Source organism: Cherax quadricarinatus, chromosome 49, assembly GCF_038502225.1.
Source record: "Cherax quadricarinatus isolate ZL_2023a chromosome 49, ASM3850222v1, whole genome shotgun sequence".
In the NCBI taxonomy this organism is placed as follows: Eukaryota; Metazoa; Arthropoda; class Malacostraca; order Decapoda; family Parastacidae; genus Cherax; species Cherax quadricarinatus.
Window position 1 is genome coordinate 7,139,554 of NC_091340.1, and position 16,810 is coordinate 7,156,363.

The window sequence follows — 16,810 nt, forward strand, 5'->3', positions numbered from 1 at the left end:
CGAAGAAGGGAAGTAACCCTGGATAGGGACTTGATACCTGAAGTCGTTATGGAGGGGGGATTCCCCTTCCAACCAATACCCTCTCCTCCTCCCTTTCCTCTCTTCACGTCTTCCATACGCCAACGAGTCGTTCATTAAAGGTGAAAGTGATATTAAATGTTCATTTATCCATTTCATTAGTACTTTATATTTATTTTTCACTGTTTTCTGTATGTAAAACTATAGTTATTCTCCATAAAATATATATTTTGTTAATACTTTTGGGTGTCTGGAACGGCTTAATTAGATTTACATTATTTCTTGTGGAAAATATTGCTTCAGTTTTCATCGAATTCGGTTTTCATCAGACTTTATGGAACGAATTAACGACGAAAATTGAGGTTCCACTGTATATGTATACTAGCAATAGCATGTACATACACTACTTTTAGTGGAGTTGTTTTTGTAGCTATTCTTTTTGCTTTCTCTCAAATTTTGCATTGCAAATACAGCATAACTGTGTATTACTCTGCCCATATTCTTACTAATCTGTAAATCTGGCTTATTTTTCCTGGAGGTTGGAGGTTCAGCTCCAATGGGGTCTTCTCTGAGGGCAAGATCATTTGTCCTTGGTGTGATGGTGGCTTCCTTAACTTGGGCCATTATCATATATCTCTATTTCTCCCTCGCTCAGGTAAGTTTATGCATGGTCCACACATATCTTTTTAGAGTAAACCCTTTAAAAAGTGACCTTTTGAATAAAACAGAATTATTGAGAGACTGACATTTTCAAGACTTGCCAGTACAAATTCACCACTTAATGATAGTGATGTGATGGTGTTTGGAGATAGTGATGGTGTTGATAGTGATGTCATGATGGTGTTGAGAGTGGTGATGTAATAATGTTGTTAATGATGATGATGATGTAATGATGGTGTTGATGATAGTGTTAATGAGAGGATGATGATAGGGCTGATGAGAGGAGTATGATAGCAATAATGAGATCGTGTTGATAATAGGGATGATATGATATTGGTGTTAATAGTGATGATGGTTTATGACTGTGATGTGATGTTGGTGTGAATGATAGTGATGTGTGATGGTGCTGATTATGATGGAATGATGGTGTTGATGATAATTTTGATGATGGTGATGAATAGTGTTGTTGAATATTTTAGAATATGGCATACAGTGGACCCCCGCATAACGATTACCTCCGAATGCGACCAATTATGTAAGTGTGTTTATGTAAGTGCGTTTGTACGTGTATGTTTGGGGGTCTGAAATGGACTAATCTACTTCACAATATTTCTTATGGGAACAAATTCGGTCAGTACTGGCACCTGAACATACTTCTGGAATGAAAAAATATCGTTAACCGGGGGTCCACTGTATTATTTACATACTTATTGTAGTAGTAGTAAATTTATTAGTAAATTTTCATTGCTGTTAAATGCTGTTGCATGCAACATGTAATATCTTTATCTTGCAGGAGTCGACCTTGTCTTCTCAGTATCAACGTAGCAGTAATCCTCGTGGTCCAGAAGGGCCTCATGAGCTGCATGTACGACAAAGCGGAATAAGGGAGATTGAAGGCCGTTCAGAGTTGAGACCAGCGAGAGGGAAAAAGTACATGCAACAATCAAACAATGAGCTTAGCAATAAGATTGTTAGAAAGAATAGTGTAAATACAGGTAATAGGATTATAGACAGAAGGAAATATAAAAATAGCGATAACTTTCGCAAAAATGAAATTGACAGAAAAGGAAGTAAACAGATAGTGAATATTGAGCAAAATGAAATAGTAGATAATGAAGTTTCTGCTGATCAAAGTGTCCTGGCTGAGCTTGGGTTGGTGAAGACTCGTCAAGATCAAGAGGTAAGATCAGCTAACCTGTCTGTATAGAATATTTTGTTACTGTACTTCCAGATCTCTACTGGCACCTGCTGGTTCATGAGTCACCCATGAATGTAATATATTAATTTAAATCACTGTGCTGAAGTACAGCACATTTGTAGACCCTGGTCATCCAGGGAGGTATAATACCATCCTGACATAAGTGTGTGAAACAGGAGCTTATTAAATGCTTTTGCAGTAGTGCAGGAGTGGTGTTTCTAGACACATATTGGCACATTCTGGGGCATTACAGACTTGAGCAAGTGAATAGTGAGAGAGTGGAGGAGGAGGAAAGTGAGGGAAGGAGGTAGAAGAGAAAGGAAGAAGAAGAAGAGGAAATAGTGATTAGGAAAGGAGAGTGAGAGACAGAGGAGGGATTGAATTATAAGAGTGAAAGAGAAAGGAGAGTTAAAGGAGAAAAGAGGGCAAGGGAGGATAGCAAGTGGAAAGGAAGGAGGAAAGTTGGGAGGGAGGGTAACTGAGAAGAAAGAGCAAGAAGCAAGCCTTTTACTTCACAAAATGGTTTGTATCATAAGATGTATCTGGACAAAAGACTATAGGTGCTCCTTGACTTACGATGATGCGACTTACAGTATTTCAACTTTGATGGTGCGACAGCAATTACTTTGGAGATGAAACTTAAGATAATTACCCAGCATGAAGGTGGCAAGTGTGTAACTTTTGTTCATTTATTTACTTTTCAATACTGGTATTTAGTTACAGTAATTATTTATGTACTTGTTCAGTGACAGTAGTCATTTATTTACTTATTTAACATATCATAGTCACATTCGATTTATAATAGGTTCGTTGGAGCATAACCCCATCAAAAGTCAGGGAGCACCTGAAGATACGTACCTCCTTCAGTCATCTTTAAGTAATCAAACTTTAACTAGCTTTCCTCTATTATCAACTAAATAAAATGATTATTGTAATACACTAATGGAATTTTTGAAGCTTAAGTATACAACTAATTTTCAGGAAAAGGAAAAAGGTTATCGTCTCCATGCTTTCAATACACTTATATCTACACGCCTCTCCTTACATCGTCCCATACCAGACACCAGAAACAATAGGTGGGTTGTTTAATCTTTCCATTCTGGTTATTTCTCCCATTCTGTCATCCTATTTCCAATTTTTGTTTCTCTTTATTGGCAGTTTGGAGGGATATGTTGTGTATCTTTTTACGTATATGCTTCTAAACTGTTGTATTCTGAGCGCCTCTGCAAAAACAGTGATTATGTGTGAGTGAGGTGAAAGTGTTGAATGATGATGAAAGTATTTTCTTTTTGGGGATTTTCTTTCTTTTTTGGGTCACCCTGCCTCGGTGGGAGATGGCCGACTTGTTAAAAATAAATAAATAAATAAATAAATAAATATCTTCTTCTTATTCTTTTTAGTAATCTTTACAGGAAAAGGGGTTACTAGCCCATTGTTCCCGGCATTTTAGTTGACTTTTACAACACGCATGGCTTACGGAGGAAAGATTCTTATTCCACTTCCCCATGGATATAAAAGGAAAAGTAATAAGACCAAGAACTATTAAGATAAAATCAAAGAAAACTCAGATGAGTGTGTATAAATAAACATGTACATGTATGTGTAGTGTGACCTAAGTGTAAGTAGAAGTAGCAAGACGTACCTGTAATCTTGCATATTTATGAGACAGACAAAAGACACCAGCAATCTTACCATCATGTAAAACAATTACAGGCTTTCGTTTTACACTCACTTGGCAGGACGGTAGTACCTCCCTGGGTGGTTACTAAATGCTGTAAAGAGCTTTTATGAGGATAGTGAGGCTCAGGTTAGGGTGTGTAGAAGAGAGGGAGAATACTTCCCGGTAAAAGTAGGTCTTAGACAGGGATGTGTAATGTCACCATGGTTGTTTAATATATTTATAGATGGGGTTGTAAAGGAAGTAAATGCTAGGGTGTTCGGGAGAGGGGTGGGATTAAATTATGGGGAATCAAATTCAAAATGGGAATTGACACGGTTACTTTTTGCTGATGATACTGTGCTTATGGGAGATTCTAAAGAAAAATTGCAAAGGTTAGTGGATGAGTTTGAGAATGTGTGTAAAGGTAGAAAGTTGAAAGTGAACATAGAAAAGAGTAAGGTGATGAGGGTATCAAATGATTTAGATAAAGAAAAAATGGATATCAAATTGGGGAGGAGGAGTATGGAAGAAGTGAATGTTTTCAGATACTTGGGAGTTGATGTGTCGGCGGATGGATTTATGAAGGATGAGGTTAATCATAGAATTGATGAGGGAAAAAAGGTGAGTGGTGCGTTGAGGTATATGTGGAGTCAAAAAACGTTATCTATGGAGGCAAAGAAGGGAATGTATGAAAGTATAGTAGTACCAACACTCTTATATGGATGTGAAGCTTGGGTGGTAAATGCAGCAGCGAGGAGACGGTTGGAGGCAGTGGAGATGTCCTGTCTAAGGGCAATGTGTGGTGTAAATATTATGCAGAAAATTCGGAGTGTGGAAATTAGGAGAAGGTGTGGAGTTAATAAAAGCATTAGTCAGAGGGCAGAAGAGGGGTTGTTGAGGTGGTTTGGTCATTTAGAGAGAATGGATCAAAGTAGAATGACATGGAAAGCATATAAATCTATAGGGGAAGGAAAGAGGGGTAGGGGTCGTCCTCGAAAGGGTTGGAAAGAGGGGGTAAAGGAGGTTTTGTGGGCGAGGGGCTTGGACTTCCAGCAAGCGTGCATGAGCGTGTTAGATAGGAGTAAATGGAGACGAATGATACTTGGGACCTGACGATCTGTTGGAGTGTGAGAAGGGTAATATTTAGTGAAGGGATTCAGGGAAACCAGTTATTTTCATATAGTCGGACTTGAGTCCTGGAAATGGGAAGTACAATGCCTGCACTTTAAAGGAGGGGTTTGGGATATTGGCAGTTTGGAGGGATATGTTGTGTATCTTTATACGTATATGCTTCTAAACTGTTGTATTCTGAGCACCTCTGCAAAAGCAGTGATAATGTGAGTGTGGTGAAAGTGTTGAATGATGATGAAAGTATTTTCTTTTTGGGGATTTTCTTTCTTTTTTGGGTCACCCTGCCTTGGTGGGAGATGACCGAGGGTGGGGGCAGGAGGAAAGAGGAGTGATTGGTGGAATGATGAAGTAAAGGGTGTGATAAAAGAGAAAAAGGTAGCTTATGAGAGGTTTTTACAAAGCAGAAGTGTTATAAGAAGAGCAGAGTATATGGAGAGTAAAAGAAAGGTAAAGAGAGTGGTGAGAGAGTGCAAAAGGAGAGCAGATGATAGAGTGGGAGAGGCACTGTCAAGAAATTTTAATGAAAATAAGAAAAAATTTTGGAGTGAGTTAAACAAGTTAAGAAAGCCTAGGGAAAATATGGATTTGTCAGTTAAAAACAGAGTAGGGGAGTTAGTAGATGGGGAGATGGGGGTATTGGGTAGATGGCGAGAATATTTTGAGGAACTTTTAAATGTTAAGGAAGAAACAGAGGCAGTAATTTCATGCACTGGTCAGGGAGGTATACCATCTTTTAGGAATGAAGAAGAGCAGAATGTAAGTGTGGGGGAGGTACGTGAGGCATTACGTAAAATGAAAGGGGGTAAAGCAGCTGGAACTGATGGGATCATGACAGAAATGTTAAAAGCAGGGGGGGATATAGTGTTGGAGTGGTTGGTACTTTTGTTTAATAAATGTATGAAAGAGGGGAAGGTACCTAGGGATTGGCAGAGAGCATGTATAGTCCCTTTATATAAAGGGAAAGGGGACAAAAGAGACTGTAAAAATTATAGAGGAATAATCTTACTGAGTATACCAGGAAAAGTGTACGGTAGGGTTATAATTGAAAGAATTAGAGGTAAGACAGAATGTAGGATTGCGGACGAGCAAGGAGGTTTTAGAGTGGGTAGGGGATGTGTAGATCAGGTGTTTACATTGAAGCATATATGTGAACAGTATTTAGATAAAGATAGGGAAGTTTTTATTGCATTTATGGATTTAGAAAAGGCATATGATAGAGTGGATAGAGGAGCAATGTGGCAGATGTTGCAAGTATATGGAATAGGTGGTAAGTTATTAAATGCTGTAAAGAGTTTTTATGAGGATAGTGAGGCTCAGGTTAGGGTGTGTAGAAGAGAGGGAGAATACTTCCCGGTAAAAGTAGGTCTTAGACAGGGATGTGTAATGTCACCATGGTTGTTTAATATATTTATAGATGGGGTTGTTAAGGAAGTAAATGCTAGGGTGTTTGGGAGAGGGGTGGGATTAAATTATGGGGAATCAAATTCAAAATGGGAATTGACACAGTTACTTTTTGCTGATGATACTGTGCTTATGGGAGATTCTAAAGAAAAATTGCAAAGGTTAGTGGATGAGTTTGGGAATGTGTGTAAAGGTAGAAAGTTGAAAGTGAACATAGAAAAGAGTAAGGTGATGAGAGTGTCAAATGATTTAGATAAAGAAAAATTGGATATCAAATTGGGGAGGAGGAGTATGGAAGAAGTGAATGTTTTCAGATACTTGGGAGTTGACGTGTCGGCGGATGGATTTATGAAGGATGAGGTTAATCATAGAATTGATGAGGGAAAAAAGGTGAGTGGTGCGTTGAGGTATATGTGGAGTCAAAAAATGTTATCTATGGAGGCAAAGAAGGGAATGTATGAAAGTATAGTAGTACCAACACTCTTATATGGGTGTGAAGCTTGGGTGGTAAATGCAGCAGCGAGGAGACGGTTGGAGGCAGTGGAGATGTCCTGTTTAAGGGCAATGTGTGGTGTAAATATTATGCAGAAAATTCGGAGTGTGGAAATTAGGAGAAGGTGTGGAGTTAATAAAAGTATTAGTCAGAGGGCAGAAGAGGGGTTGTTGAGGTGGTTTGGTCATTTAGAGAGAATGGATCAAAGTAGAATGACATGGAAAGCATATAAATCTATAGGGGAAGGAAGGCGGGGTAGGGGTCGTCCTCGAAAGGGTTGGAGAGAGGGGGTAAAGGAGGTTTTGTGGGTAAGGGGCTTGGACTTCCAGCAAGCGTGCGTGAGCGTGTTAGATAGGAGTGAATGGAGACGAATGATACTTGGGACCTGACGATCTGTTGGAGTGTGAGCAGGGTAATATTTAGTGAAGGGATTCAGGGAAACCGGTTATTTTCATATAGTCGGACTTGAGTCCTGGAAATGGGAAGTACAATGCCTGCACTTTAAAGGAGGGGTTTGGGATATTGGCAGTTTGGAGGGATATGTTGTGTATCTTTATATGTGTATGCTTCTAGACTGTTGTATTCTGAGCACCTCTGCAAAAACAGTGATAATGTGCGAGTGTGGTGAAAGTGTTGAATGATGATGAAAGTATTTTCTTTTTGGGGATTTTCTTTCTTTTTTGGGTCACCCTGCCTCGGTGGGAGACGGCCGACTTGTTGAAAAAAAAAAAAAAAAAAAAAAAAAAAAAAAAAATATATATATATATATATATATATATATATATATATATATATATATATATATATATATATATATATATATATATATATATATATATATATATATATATATATATATATATATATATATATATATATATATATATATATATATATATATATATATATATATATATATATATATATATATATATATATATATATATATATATATATATATATATATATATATATATATATATATATATATATATATATATATATATATATATATATATATATATATATATATATATATATATATATATAAAATCATCATCATCTCATTTCCATATCATTCTAAAAGTACTGTATTTAGTTTGTATTTTAATACAGTAAGATAACATAAACTGTAGGTAGTTACATGCAAAGTAGCATTTGCTTACTAAAGTTATAATATTAGAAATACTAACTAATGCTAATTTGAAGCATATTTCTAAGTACTGTAGAGCACTGCACTGATTTTTGTATTGTGTTTTTTGTATTACTTCTCAATTTCAACTACATTAAAATTGAGCTGTCTTCGTTACAGATGTAAGGATATAGAGTATCCGTCCCAGCTTCCATCAGCATCTATTGTAATATGCTTTTTTCGAGAAGATCATTCTGCTTTGCTTCGAACAGTACATTCCATTCTTGACCGGACACCTTCCCATCTCCTACATGAAATCTTGCTAATTGATGACACAAATGAAGGTAAGCTTAACAGAAATGAACAGGAAACACTTGAATTTCTGTGTATATTCTTGTTAGGGCTTCATATTTTCACAGGTCATCAGAATTGATTTTAGCTATATACAGTGGACCCCCGAGTTTCGTGATTAATCCGTTCCAGAGAGCCTGCCGAAAGTCGAAATTCACGAAACTCGAAACCATTTTCCCCATAAGAAATAATGGAAATAAAATTAATCCGTTCCAGACACCCAACAATATTAAAATAATTTTTTTTTTCAAATTAAATAAAGATTTACATACTGAAAACAATCAGAAATCAAGTACATGCATATAAAAAATAATAATAGCATTACACTTACCTTTACTGAAGACTTCTGGGTGGATGGAAGATGGGAGGAGGGGATAGGAGGAAGGTGTACACTATTGTTTGGAAGGAGAATCTCCTTCCATTAGGACTTCAGGTAGCAAGTCCTTTTCTGGGGTTACTTCCCTTTTTCTTTTAATGCCACTGAGAACAACTTGAGAGTCACTGGACCCCTGTCGCACATGTCCAGAGAGGTCTGTTTCTGGCATTTCTTTATGATTTGCCTGAGGTGGGACAAGGTTTTGTCACTGAACATGTTGCAGATATGGCTTGTTTCAGCTTGGTCAGGGTGATACTTTTCAACAAAACTTTGCAACTCGTTCCACTTTGAACACATGTCCTTAATCACCGAAGAAGGCACCTCCTTCACTCTCTTTTCCTCCTCCTCTGAAGCAAGTTCCTCTGCTGTGGTCTGATGCTGTTCCAGTTGAAGCTCTTGCAGTTCATCATTGGTTAGCTCTTCCCTGTGGTCCTCCACCAACTCTTCCACATCCCCGTCACTCACCTCCAACCCCATGGACTTGTCCAATGCCTCAACACCTTCCACAACAAGCAGAGGGTCGGCAGGGTCAGGGTCTGCCTCAAACCCTTCAAAATTCCTCTGGATCATGTTCTTTGCTTTCTTTACCAAAGGGCTTGCACTAGCTTTCCTTGGGCCCAAGGTGACTTATTTAGCAGTTGCAATCACAAAAAACAATGGATTATTACGTATGAACCCGCGGGGTGATGGTCACGTGTTGGTAAACAATGGCACACTGAGTGTGAATGGCGTGGGAGACTGCCTTTGTGTGCGCGGTGATGGGCGGACGGGTATCGGACGGTTGCCAAATCACGAGTCTAATCACGAAACTTGAGGCCAAATTTTGTCAAAAAACTTGCCGAAAGTCGAATTTCATGAAAGTTGATGCTGCCGAAACTCAGGGGTCCACTGTATATACTTATTTTTCCAATGACCTGGGTGTATCCCAATGAGGCAGGGTAACCTAAATAGAAAAACAAAAGTTTTTCTTTTTAATTTTAGTAATTTATACAGGAGAAGAGGTTACTAGCCCCTTGCTCCCAGCATTATAGTTACCTCCTACGACACACATGGCTTACTAAGGAAGAATTTTTTTTTTACTTCCCCATGGAGATAGGAAATAAAGAAGAACAAGAACTGTTAAGAAAGTAGAAGAAAACCCAGATGAGTGTGTAAATATATATGCATGTGTAGTGTCATCTAAGTGTAAGTAGAAGTAGCAAGATATACCTTTTATCTTGCATGTTTAACTACCTACTTGTCTGTCATTTATTGTTTTTGTGCACTTGGTGTATGTTCCTCTTCATGTATTGTCAATCTTTTCATATACATATCTGAGATCATCAGCAATCTGATTAGTAAAAGTGAGAGGTATGATTAGCAGTGACACACACAGGTGTAGCTCTTTATGAAATACAATGAAAACAATGTATATTCTTGGTTTTTTCCATTCACAGATTATTTCATCTTGTATGGACATGCAGCCCATATAGCAAGGGGTATGTGAACTGGAAGTTATTGTGCTAATGTTGGGTATAAAAACCATTTTTTTTTTAATAACACATCGGCCATTTCCCACCAAGGTAGGGTGGCCCGAAAAAGAAAAACTTTCATCATAATTCACTCCATCACTGCCTTGCCAGAGGTGTGCTTACACTACAGTTATAAAACTGCAACATTAACACCCCTCCTTCAGAGTGCAGGCACTGTACTTCCCATATCCAGGATTGAAGTCCGGCCTGCCAGTTTCCCTGAATCCCTTCATAAATATTACCCTGCTCATACTCCAACAGCACATAAAGTCCTAAAAACCATTTGTCTCCATTCACTCCTATCTAACATACTCACGTATGCTTTCTGGAAGTCCAAGCCTCTCGCACACAAAACCTCCTTTACCCCCTTCCTCCAACCTTTCCTAGGCCTGACCTCTACCCTGCCTTCCCTCCACTACAGATTTATGCACTCTCAAAGTCATTCTATTTTGTTCCATCTTCTCTACATGTCTAAACCACCTTGACGACCCCTCTGGATAATAGTTTTGGTAATTCCGCACCTCCTCCTAATTTCTGAACTACGAATTCTCTGCATTATATACACACCGCACATTGCCCTCAGACACATCTCCACTGCCTCCAGCCTTCTCCTTGTTGCAACATTCACCACCCATGTTTTGCACCCATATAAAAACGTTGATATAACTATACCCTCATACATTCCCCCTCTTTGCTTCCATGGACAAAGTTCTTTGTCTCCACAGACTCCTCAGTACACTATTCACCTTTTTCTCCTTGTCAGTTCTATGATTCACCTCATCTTTCATTGATCCATCTGCTGACACGTCCACTCCTAAATATCTTAATACATTCACGTCCTCCATACTCTCTCCCTCCAATCTGATATCCAATCTTTCAATGCCTAATTTTTTTTGTTATCCTCATCACCTTATTGTTTCCTATATTCACTTTTAATTCTCTTCTTTTGCATACCCTACCAAATTCATCCACCAACCTCTGCAGCTTCTTTTCAGAATCTCCCAAAAGCACAGTGTCATCAGCAAAGAGCAACTGTAACAACTCCCACTTTGTGTTAGATTCTTTATCTTTTAACCCCACATCTCTTGGCAACACCTGAGTATTCACTTCTCTTACAACCCCATCTATAAATATATTGAACAACCATGGTGACATCACACATCCTTATCTAAGGCCTACTATATCCCCACCTGTTTTTAACATTTCTATCTTTATCCCATCAATCCCAGCTGCCTTACCCCCTTCTCACTCCTACAAAATGTTATTCCTCCTTGCCCTATACACGAAACTACAGCTTCCCTATCTTCAACATTTAACAATTCCTCAAAATATTCTCTCCATCCTCCCAATACCTCTAACTCTCATTTAATAACTCCTCTCCTATTTTTAACTCTCAAATTCATTCGTTCCCAGGTTTCCTCAATCTCACTCCAAAATTTTTTCTTATTTTCAACAAAATTTGTTGATAACATCTCACCCACTCTCTCATTTGCTCTCTTTTTATATTGCTTCACCACTCTCTTAACCTCTCTCTTTCTTTCCATATACTCCTACTACTCTCTTTACATCATTCCACCAATCGCTCTTCTTCCCTCTCGTACCCACTTTCCTGTAACCACAAACTTCTGATGAACACTAACACTACATTCTTAAACCTACCCCATACATCTTCAAGCCCATTGCCTATACTCTCACTTGCCCATCTATCCTCCAATAGTTGTTTATATCTTACCCTAACTGCCTCCTCATTTAGCTTCCCTTGCTGCTTCCATTTTTCCTTGTATGCCATCTACCTTTTACTCTCACTGTAGTTACAACTAAAAAGTGATCTGATATATCTTTGTCCCCTCTGTAAACATGTACATCTTGAAGTCTACCCATTAGTCTTTTATTTTCCAATACATAGTCCAACAAACTACTGTCATTATGCCCTACATCATATCTTGTATACTTATTTATCCTCTTTTTCTTAAAATATGTACATGTATTACCTATACCCAAATCCCTTTCTATACAAAGTTCAATCAAAAGGCCCTCATTATCATTTACACCTGGCACCCCAAACTTACCTACTACACCCTCTTTAAATGTTTCTCCTACTTTAGCATTTAGGTCCCCTACCACACTCACTTGGTTCAAAAGTTCCTACACACTTAACATCTCCCAAAATCTCTCTCTCTCTCCTCTACACTCCTCTCTTCTCCAGGTGCATACACACTTATTATGACCCACTTTTCACCTGTGACCCTTATTTTAATTCACATAATCCTTGAATTTATACATTTATATTCCCTCTTCTCCTTCCATAACTGATCCTTCAACATTATTGCTACCCCTTCCTTACCCCTTCATTAGCTCTCAGATACTCCTGATTTAATACCATTTATTTCTTCCCACTGAAACTCGCCTACCCTCTTCAGCTTTGTTTCACTTAGAGCTAGGACATCCAACTTCTTTTCATTCATAACATTAGCAATCATCTCTTTCTTATCATCCGCAGTACATCCATGCACATTCAAGTATCCTAGTCTTATAAAGTTTTTCATCTCTTTTTTAGTATTTTCTACAGGAGAAGAGGTTATTAGCCTACTGTTCCCGGCATTTTAGTCGCCTCATCCGACACGCTTGGCTTACAGAGGAACGATTCTTTTCCACTAGAATTGGTTTTGATAGATACACATTTGCACAACTTAAAATCAGTAATTCAAACACCTCCAGTTAAAGGTGGTTCATTGTACAGGTTTCCACACACTGACAGAACAGCCTTTATGGGTAACCTCAAAGACCTAAACAAACATTGCCCAATCTTTGCTGAATATTTAAATTTTAACATCAGTTAACAGAAACTTTTGGATCACCAGCAACTTGACTGGACAGAGACTAGGCTATGTTTAGTAAAGGGAGGACTGAATGTCTCCCACTTTGAAGTGAATGACCCATATAGGTTTAGTGCTTCATGAAATACAATGGATAAAGGCCTGAAATTTTTTTTTTTTTTTTGTATGAATTTCTTCTTTCTTTCTTTGAACACACCGGCCGTATCCCACTGACACGGGGTGGCCATTTAATTTTTAAAATTACTAGACAAATATAATTTCTTTCAGAGAAGTATCATGCTGAGGTGTTAGACGAGATGAAAGGAATCAGCAATAAAGTCTGTGTTCTCAAAACACCCCAGAGGGAGGGTCTGATCCGAGCACGTGTTTTCGGTGCCAGACATGCTACTGGCCAGGTAAGCAGTGATTTTTTTTTTTGTAAAATCTGTTAGGTCTCCTAATGATTTGCCCTCCACTCAGGAAAGGAGTAAAATATAGTTTATGCAAATTCTTGGATACAGTAAGTAAATTACTTTATATTAAGTAAATATTTAGTAGTGTTAGGCTATGTTAGCTTTGATGGAACTAGTTTTGGTATATCAAAACTTTTCATACACTAACAGTATTTTACTGTTTTCCTTAGGATTGGAAGTGAAAGATGTTAAGGTTATCCAATGTCTGTTTATTCATACATTCTATACAATTTTTGCTGCTGGCACATAAAGCCTTGTAGTCTTGGAAAATGTCCTCCAGTTCATATTTTACTTAAACTTGTGGCTTCTCTTAATTACAGTAAAAAAAAAAATACAGAATATTTATAACTTAAAATCAAACATTCTGCATTACATAATTTTTGCCGATCATGATAGTCTAAATTACCCAAGTTCTGGATTTTTTTTAAACATATTTTGGAAATTATTCATCATGTTATTTTTTCCTTTGTGATTTCATGGGATGAAGAGGCATGTGCACATGAATGTTTGTATATGTACATCTAGTGTGTAATTGTGGTAGATAGGATTGAGTGGATGCAAGGGTTTTTTATGACTTAATATGCTGTTGGAGTTTGAGCAAGGTAATGTGAAGGGATACATGAGAAGAGAAGTACATTGTCTGCACTCTGAAGGTGGGATGGGAATATTTGCAGTTTTTGAGCTGTAGTATTTCCACCACTCTGACAAGATGGAGTGAGTGAAAGTGTTTGTTCTTTTTTGGATCACCCTCCCTCAGTGGGAGACTGCCAATTTGTTGAAAAAAAAATGTGGCGTATTGTATTTCAACTGCTTGTTTCTTCTTTACAGGTGCTTGTCTTCTTAGATAGCCATGTTGAAGTGAATGTAGGCTGGATGGAGCCATTGTTGGCACGAGTGTCAGAACACCACAACCATGTAGTCACTCCAATCATTGATGTAATTTCTCCTGACACTTTTCAAGTGAGTTTCCATGATGTATACAGTTAAATCTTTCAGTTAGTACTGTATATATATTTTCAGTTTATTCCTCATTTTAATCTAGTTATAAATCACTGCAATCGAAACCTGAGTTAATATTACTTTTTTATAATGCCTTTCATACAAAAATTGCTCTGGCTCTTCTCGAATGTGTTGGGCAAATAGCGTGCTGAAGGCAAACTCGTGGACATGTATGTATATGATACCAACTGTGCGCTCTTTACTCTGTGGCATGTCAGCATTGGCACAAACCAAGACAGTTTCATCCAAACTTACCTTAGTGTCCAGGCACAGACTCTTCTCTACTGTCTTAGTATAGTGCACCATTTGAAACAATGTAAAGTGAAACCTACAACTGAAGACAATGTTTATTTTTATTTTAAAAATTTTTATATTTTATATTTTAGAAAGATGAAGTGATTGTGATAAGGAGACAGTTATAATACTTGGAGATTTTAACTATAAATAAATAAATAAATAAAAAAAAGGCACAATACTGTGACTGGAAATAAATGGGCAGTGTATGAGGCTGGAACTGTAAATAAATTGTCAATAGATTTCCTTACTACAATGACAGGATTTAATCTACCAACATATGAAGGAAGCAACACGATATTTATTCTTTGAATATGTGTGGGCCAGTGGGCTACCAGCAGCAACAGCCTGGTTAACCAGGCAAGCGCCAGACGAGCCTGGGCCAAGGCTGGTCTCTGGAATTAGAAAAACTCTAGGAACTCATCAAAGGTAAAGGTATATCAGTCTCAGGATTTTTTTTACAGTATACTGTAGTCATTGGTAAGCATGTAAATTTAAATTAAGAGTTGCGGATCACAAGGGTTTACCTTGTAAGTTTTTTTTATAAACCACAACTGTACGTTCTTTTCCGTATTTTCAGTATTCTGCCTCCCCTCTGGTGCGTGGGGGCTTTAATTGGGGTCTCCATTTCAAGTGGGATACAATTCCAGCATTGTATTTTGCTGACAAAAGTAATTTTGTCAAGCCTATTAGGTAAGTCTGAAAAGGATTATCAATATTTTGCTGAACTAGTATTTTTTTCATATAAACACGCTAGATAACAGGGATATCTTGCTACTCCTACTTACACTTTGGTCACACTTCACAGACACGCACATGCATATATATATACATACATATATATATACATACATCTAGTAGGTTGGTAGACAGCAACCACCCAGGGAGGTACTACCGTCCTGCCAAGTGAGTGTAAAACGAAAGCCTGTAATTGTTTTACATGATGGTAGGATTGCTGGTGTCTTTTGTCTGTCTCATAAATCTGCAAGATTACAGGTACGTCTTGCTACTTCTACTTACACTTAGGTCACACTACACATACATGTACAAGCACATATATACACCCCCCTCTGGGTTTTCTTCTATTTTCTTTCTAGTTCTTATTCTTGTTTATTTCCTCTTATCTCCATGGGGAAGTGGAACAGAATTCTTCCTCCGTAAGCCATGCATGTTGTAAGAGGCGACTAAAATGCCGGGAGGAAGGGGCTAGTAACCTCTTTTCCTGTATATATTACTAAATGTAAAAGGAGAAACTTTTGTTTTTCCTTTTGGGCCACCCCGCCTCGGTGGGATACGGCCGGTGTGTTGAAAGAAAGAAAAGATCTAGGTTTTTCTCCTTTTTCTAAATAGCTCTTGTTCTTCTTTATTTCTTCTATTGTCCATGGGGAAGTGGAAAAGAATCTTTCCTCCGTAAGCCATGCGTGTCGTATGAGGCGACTAAAATGCCGGAAGCAATGGGCTAGTAACCCCTTCTCCTGTAGACATTTACTAAAAAAGAGAAGAAGAAAAACTTTATAAAACTGGGATGCTTAAATGTGCGTGGATGTAGTGCGGATGACAAGAAACAGATGGTTGCTGATGTTATGAATGAAAAGAAGTTGGATGTCCTGGCCCTAAGCGAAACAAAGCTGAAGGGGGTAGGAGAGTTTCAGTGGGGGGAAATAAATGGGATTAAATCTGGAGTATCTGAGAGAGTTAGAGCAAAGGAAGGGGTAGCAGTAATGTTAAATGATCAGTTATGGAAGGAGAAAAGAGAATATGAATATGTAAATTCAAGAATTATGTGGATTAAAGTGAAGGTTGGATGCGAGAAGTGGGTCATAATAAGCGTGTATGCACCTGGAGAAGAGAGGAATGCAGAGGAGAGAGAGAGATTTTGGGAGATGTTAAGTGAATGTATAGGAGCCTTTGAACCAAGTGAGAGAGTAATTGTGGTAGGGGACCTGAATGCTAAAGTAGGAGAAACTTTTAGAGAGGGTGTGGTAGGTAAGTTTGGGGTGCCAGGTGTAAATGAAAATGGGAGCCCTTTGATTGAACTTTGTATAGAAAGGGGTTTGGTTATAGGTAATACATATTTTAAGAAAAAGAGGATAAATAAGTATACAAGATATGATGTAGGGCGAAATGACAGTAGTTTGTTGGATTATGTATTGGTAGATAAAAGACTGTTGAGTAGACTTCAGGATGTACATGTTTATAGAGGGGCCACAGATATATCAGATCACTTTCTAGTTGTAGCTACACTGAGAGTAAAAGGTAGATGGGATACAAGGAGAATAGAAGCATCAGGGAAGAGA

General features: G+C 37.9%; 1 protein-coding gene across 2 annotated transcripts in view; it reads left to right on the plus strand.

The window, feature by feature from the left end:
- Window positions 1–16,810, plus strand: part of Pgant35A (polypeptide N-acetylgalactosaminyltransferase 35A) — a 38,544-nt gene that overhangs the window by 6,417 nt on the left and 15,317 nt on the right. For both annotated transcript variants that reach the window (XM_070095168.1, XM_070095169.1), the window contains 7 exons: window positions 557–673; window positions 1,472–1,858; window positions 2,858–2,952; window positions 7,874–8,037; window positions 13,036–13,163; window positions 14,049–14,180; window positions 15,094–15,206. In XM_070095168.1, coding sequence (XP_069951269.1) covers window positions 557–673; window positions 1,472–1,858; window positions 2,858–2,952; window positions 7,874–8,037; window positions 13,036–13,163; window positions 14,049–14,180; window positions 15,094–15,206 — 1,136 coding nt within the window. The remainder of the gene's footprint in view (window positions 1–556; window positions 674–1,471; window positions 1,859–2,857; window positions 2,953–7,873; window positions 8,038–13,035; window positions 13,164–14,048; window positions 14,181–15,093; window positions 15,207–16,810) is intronic.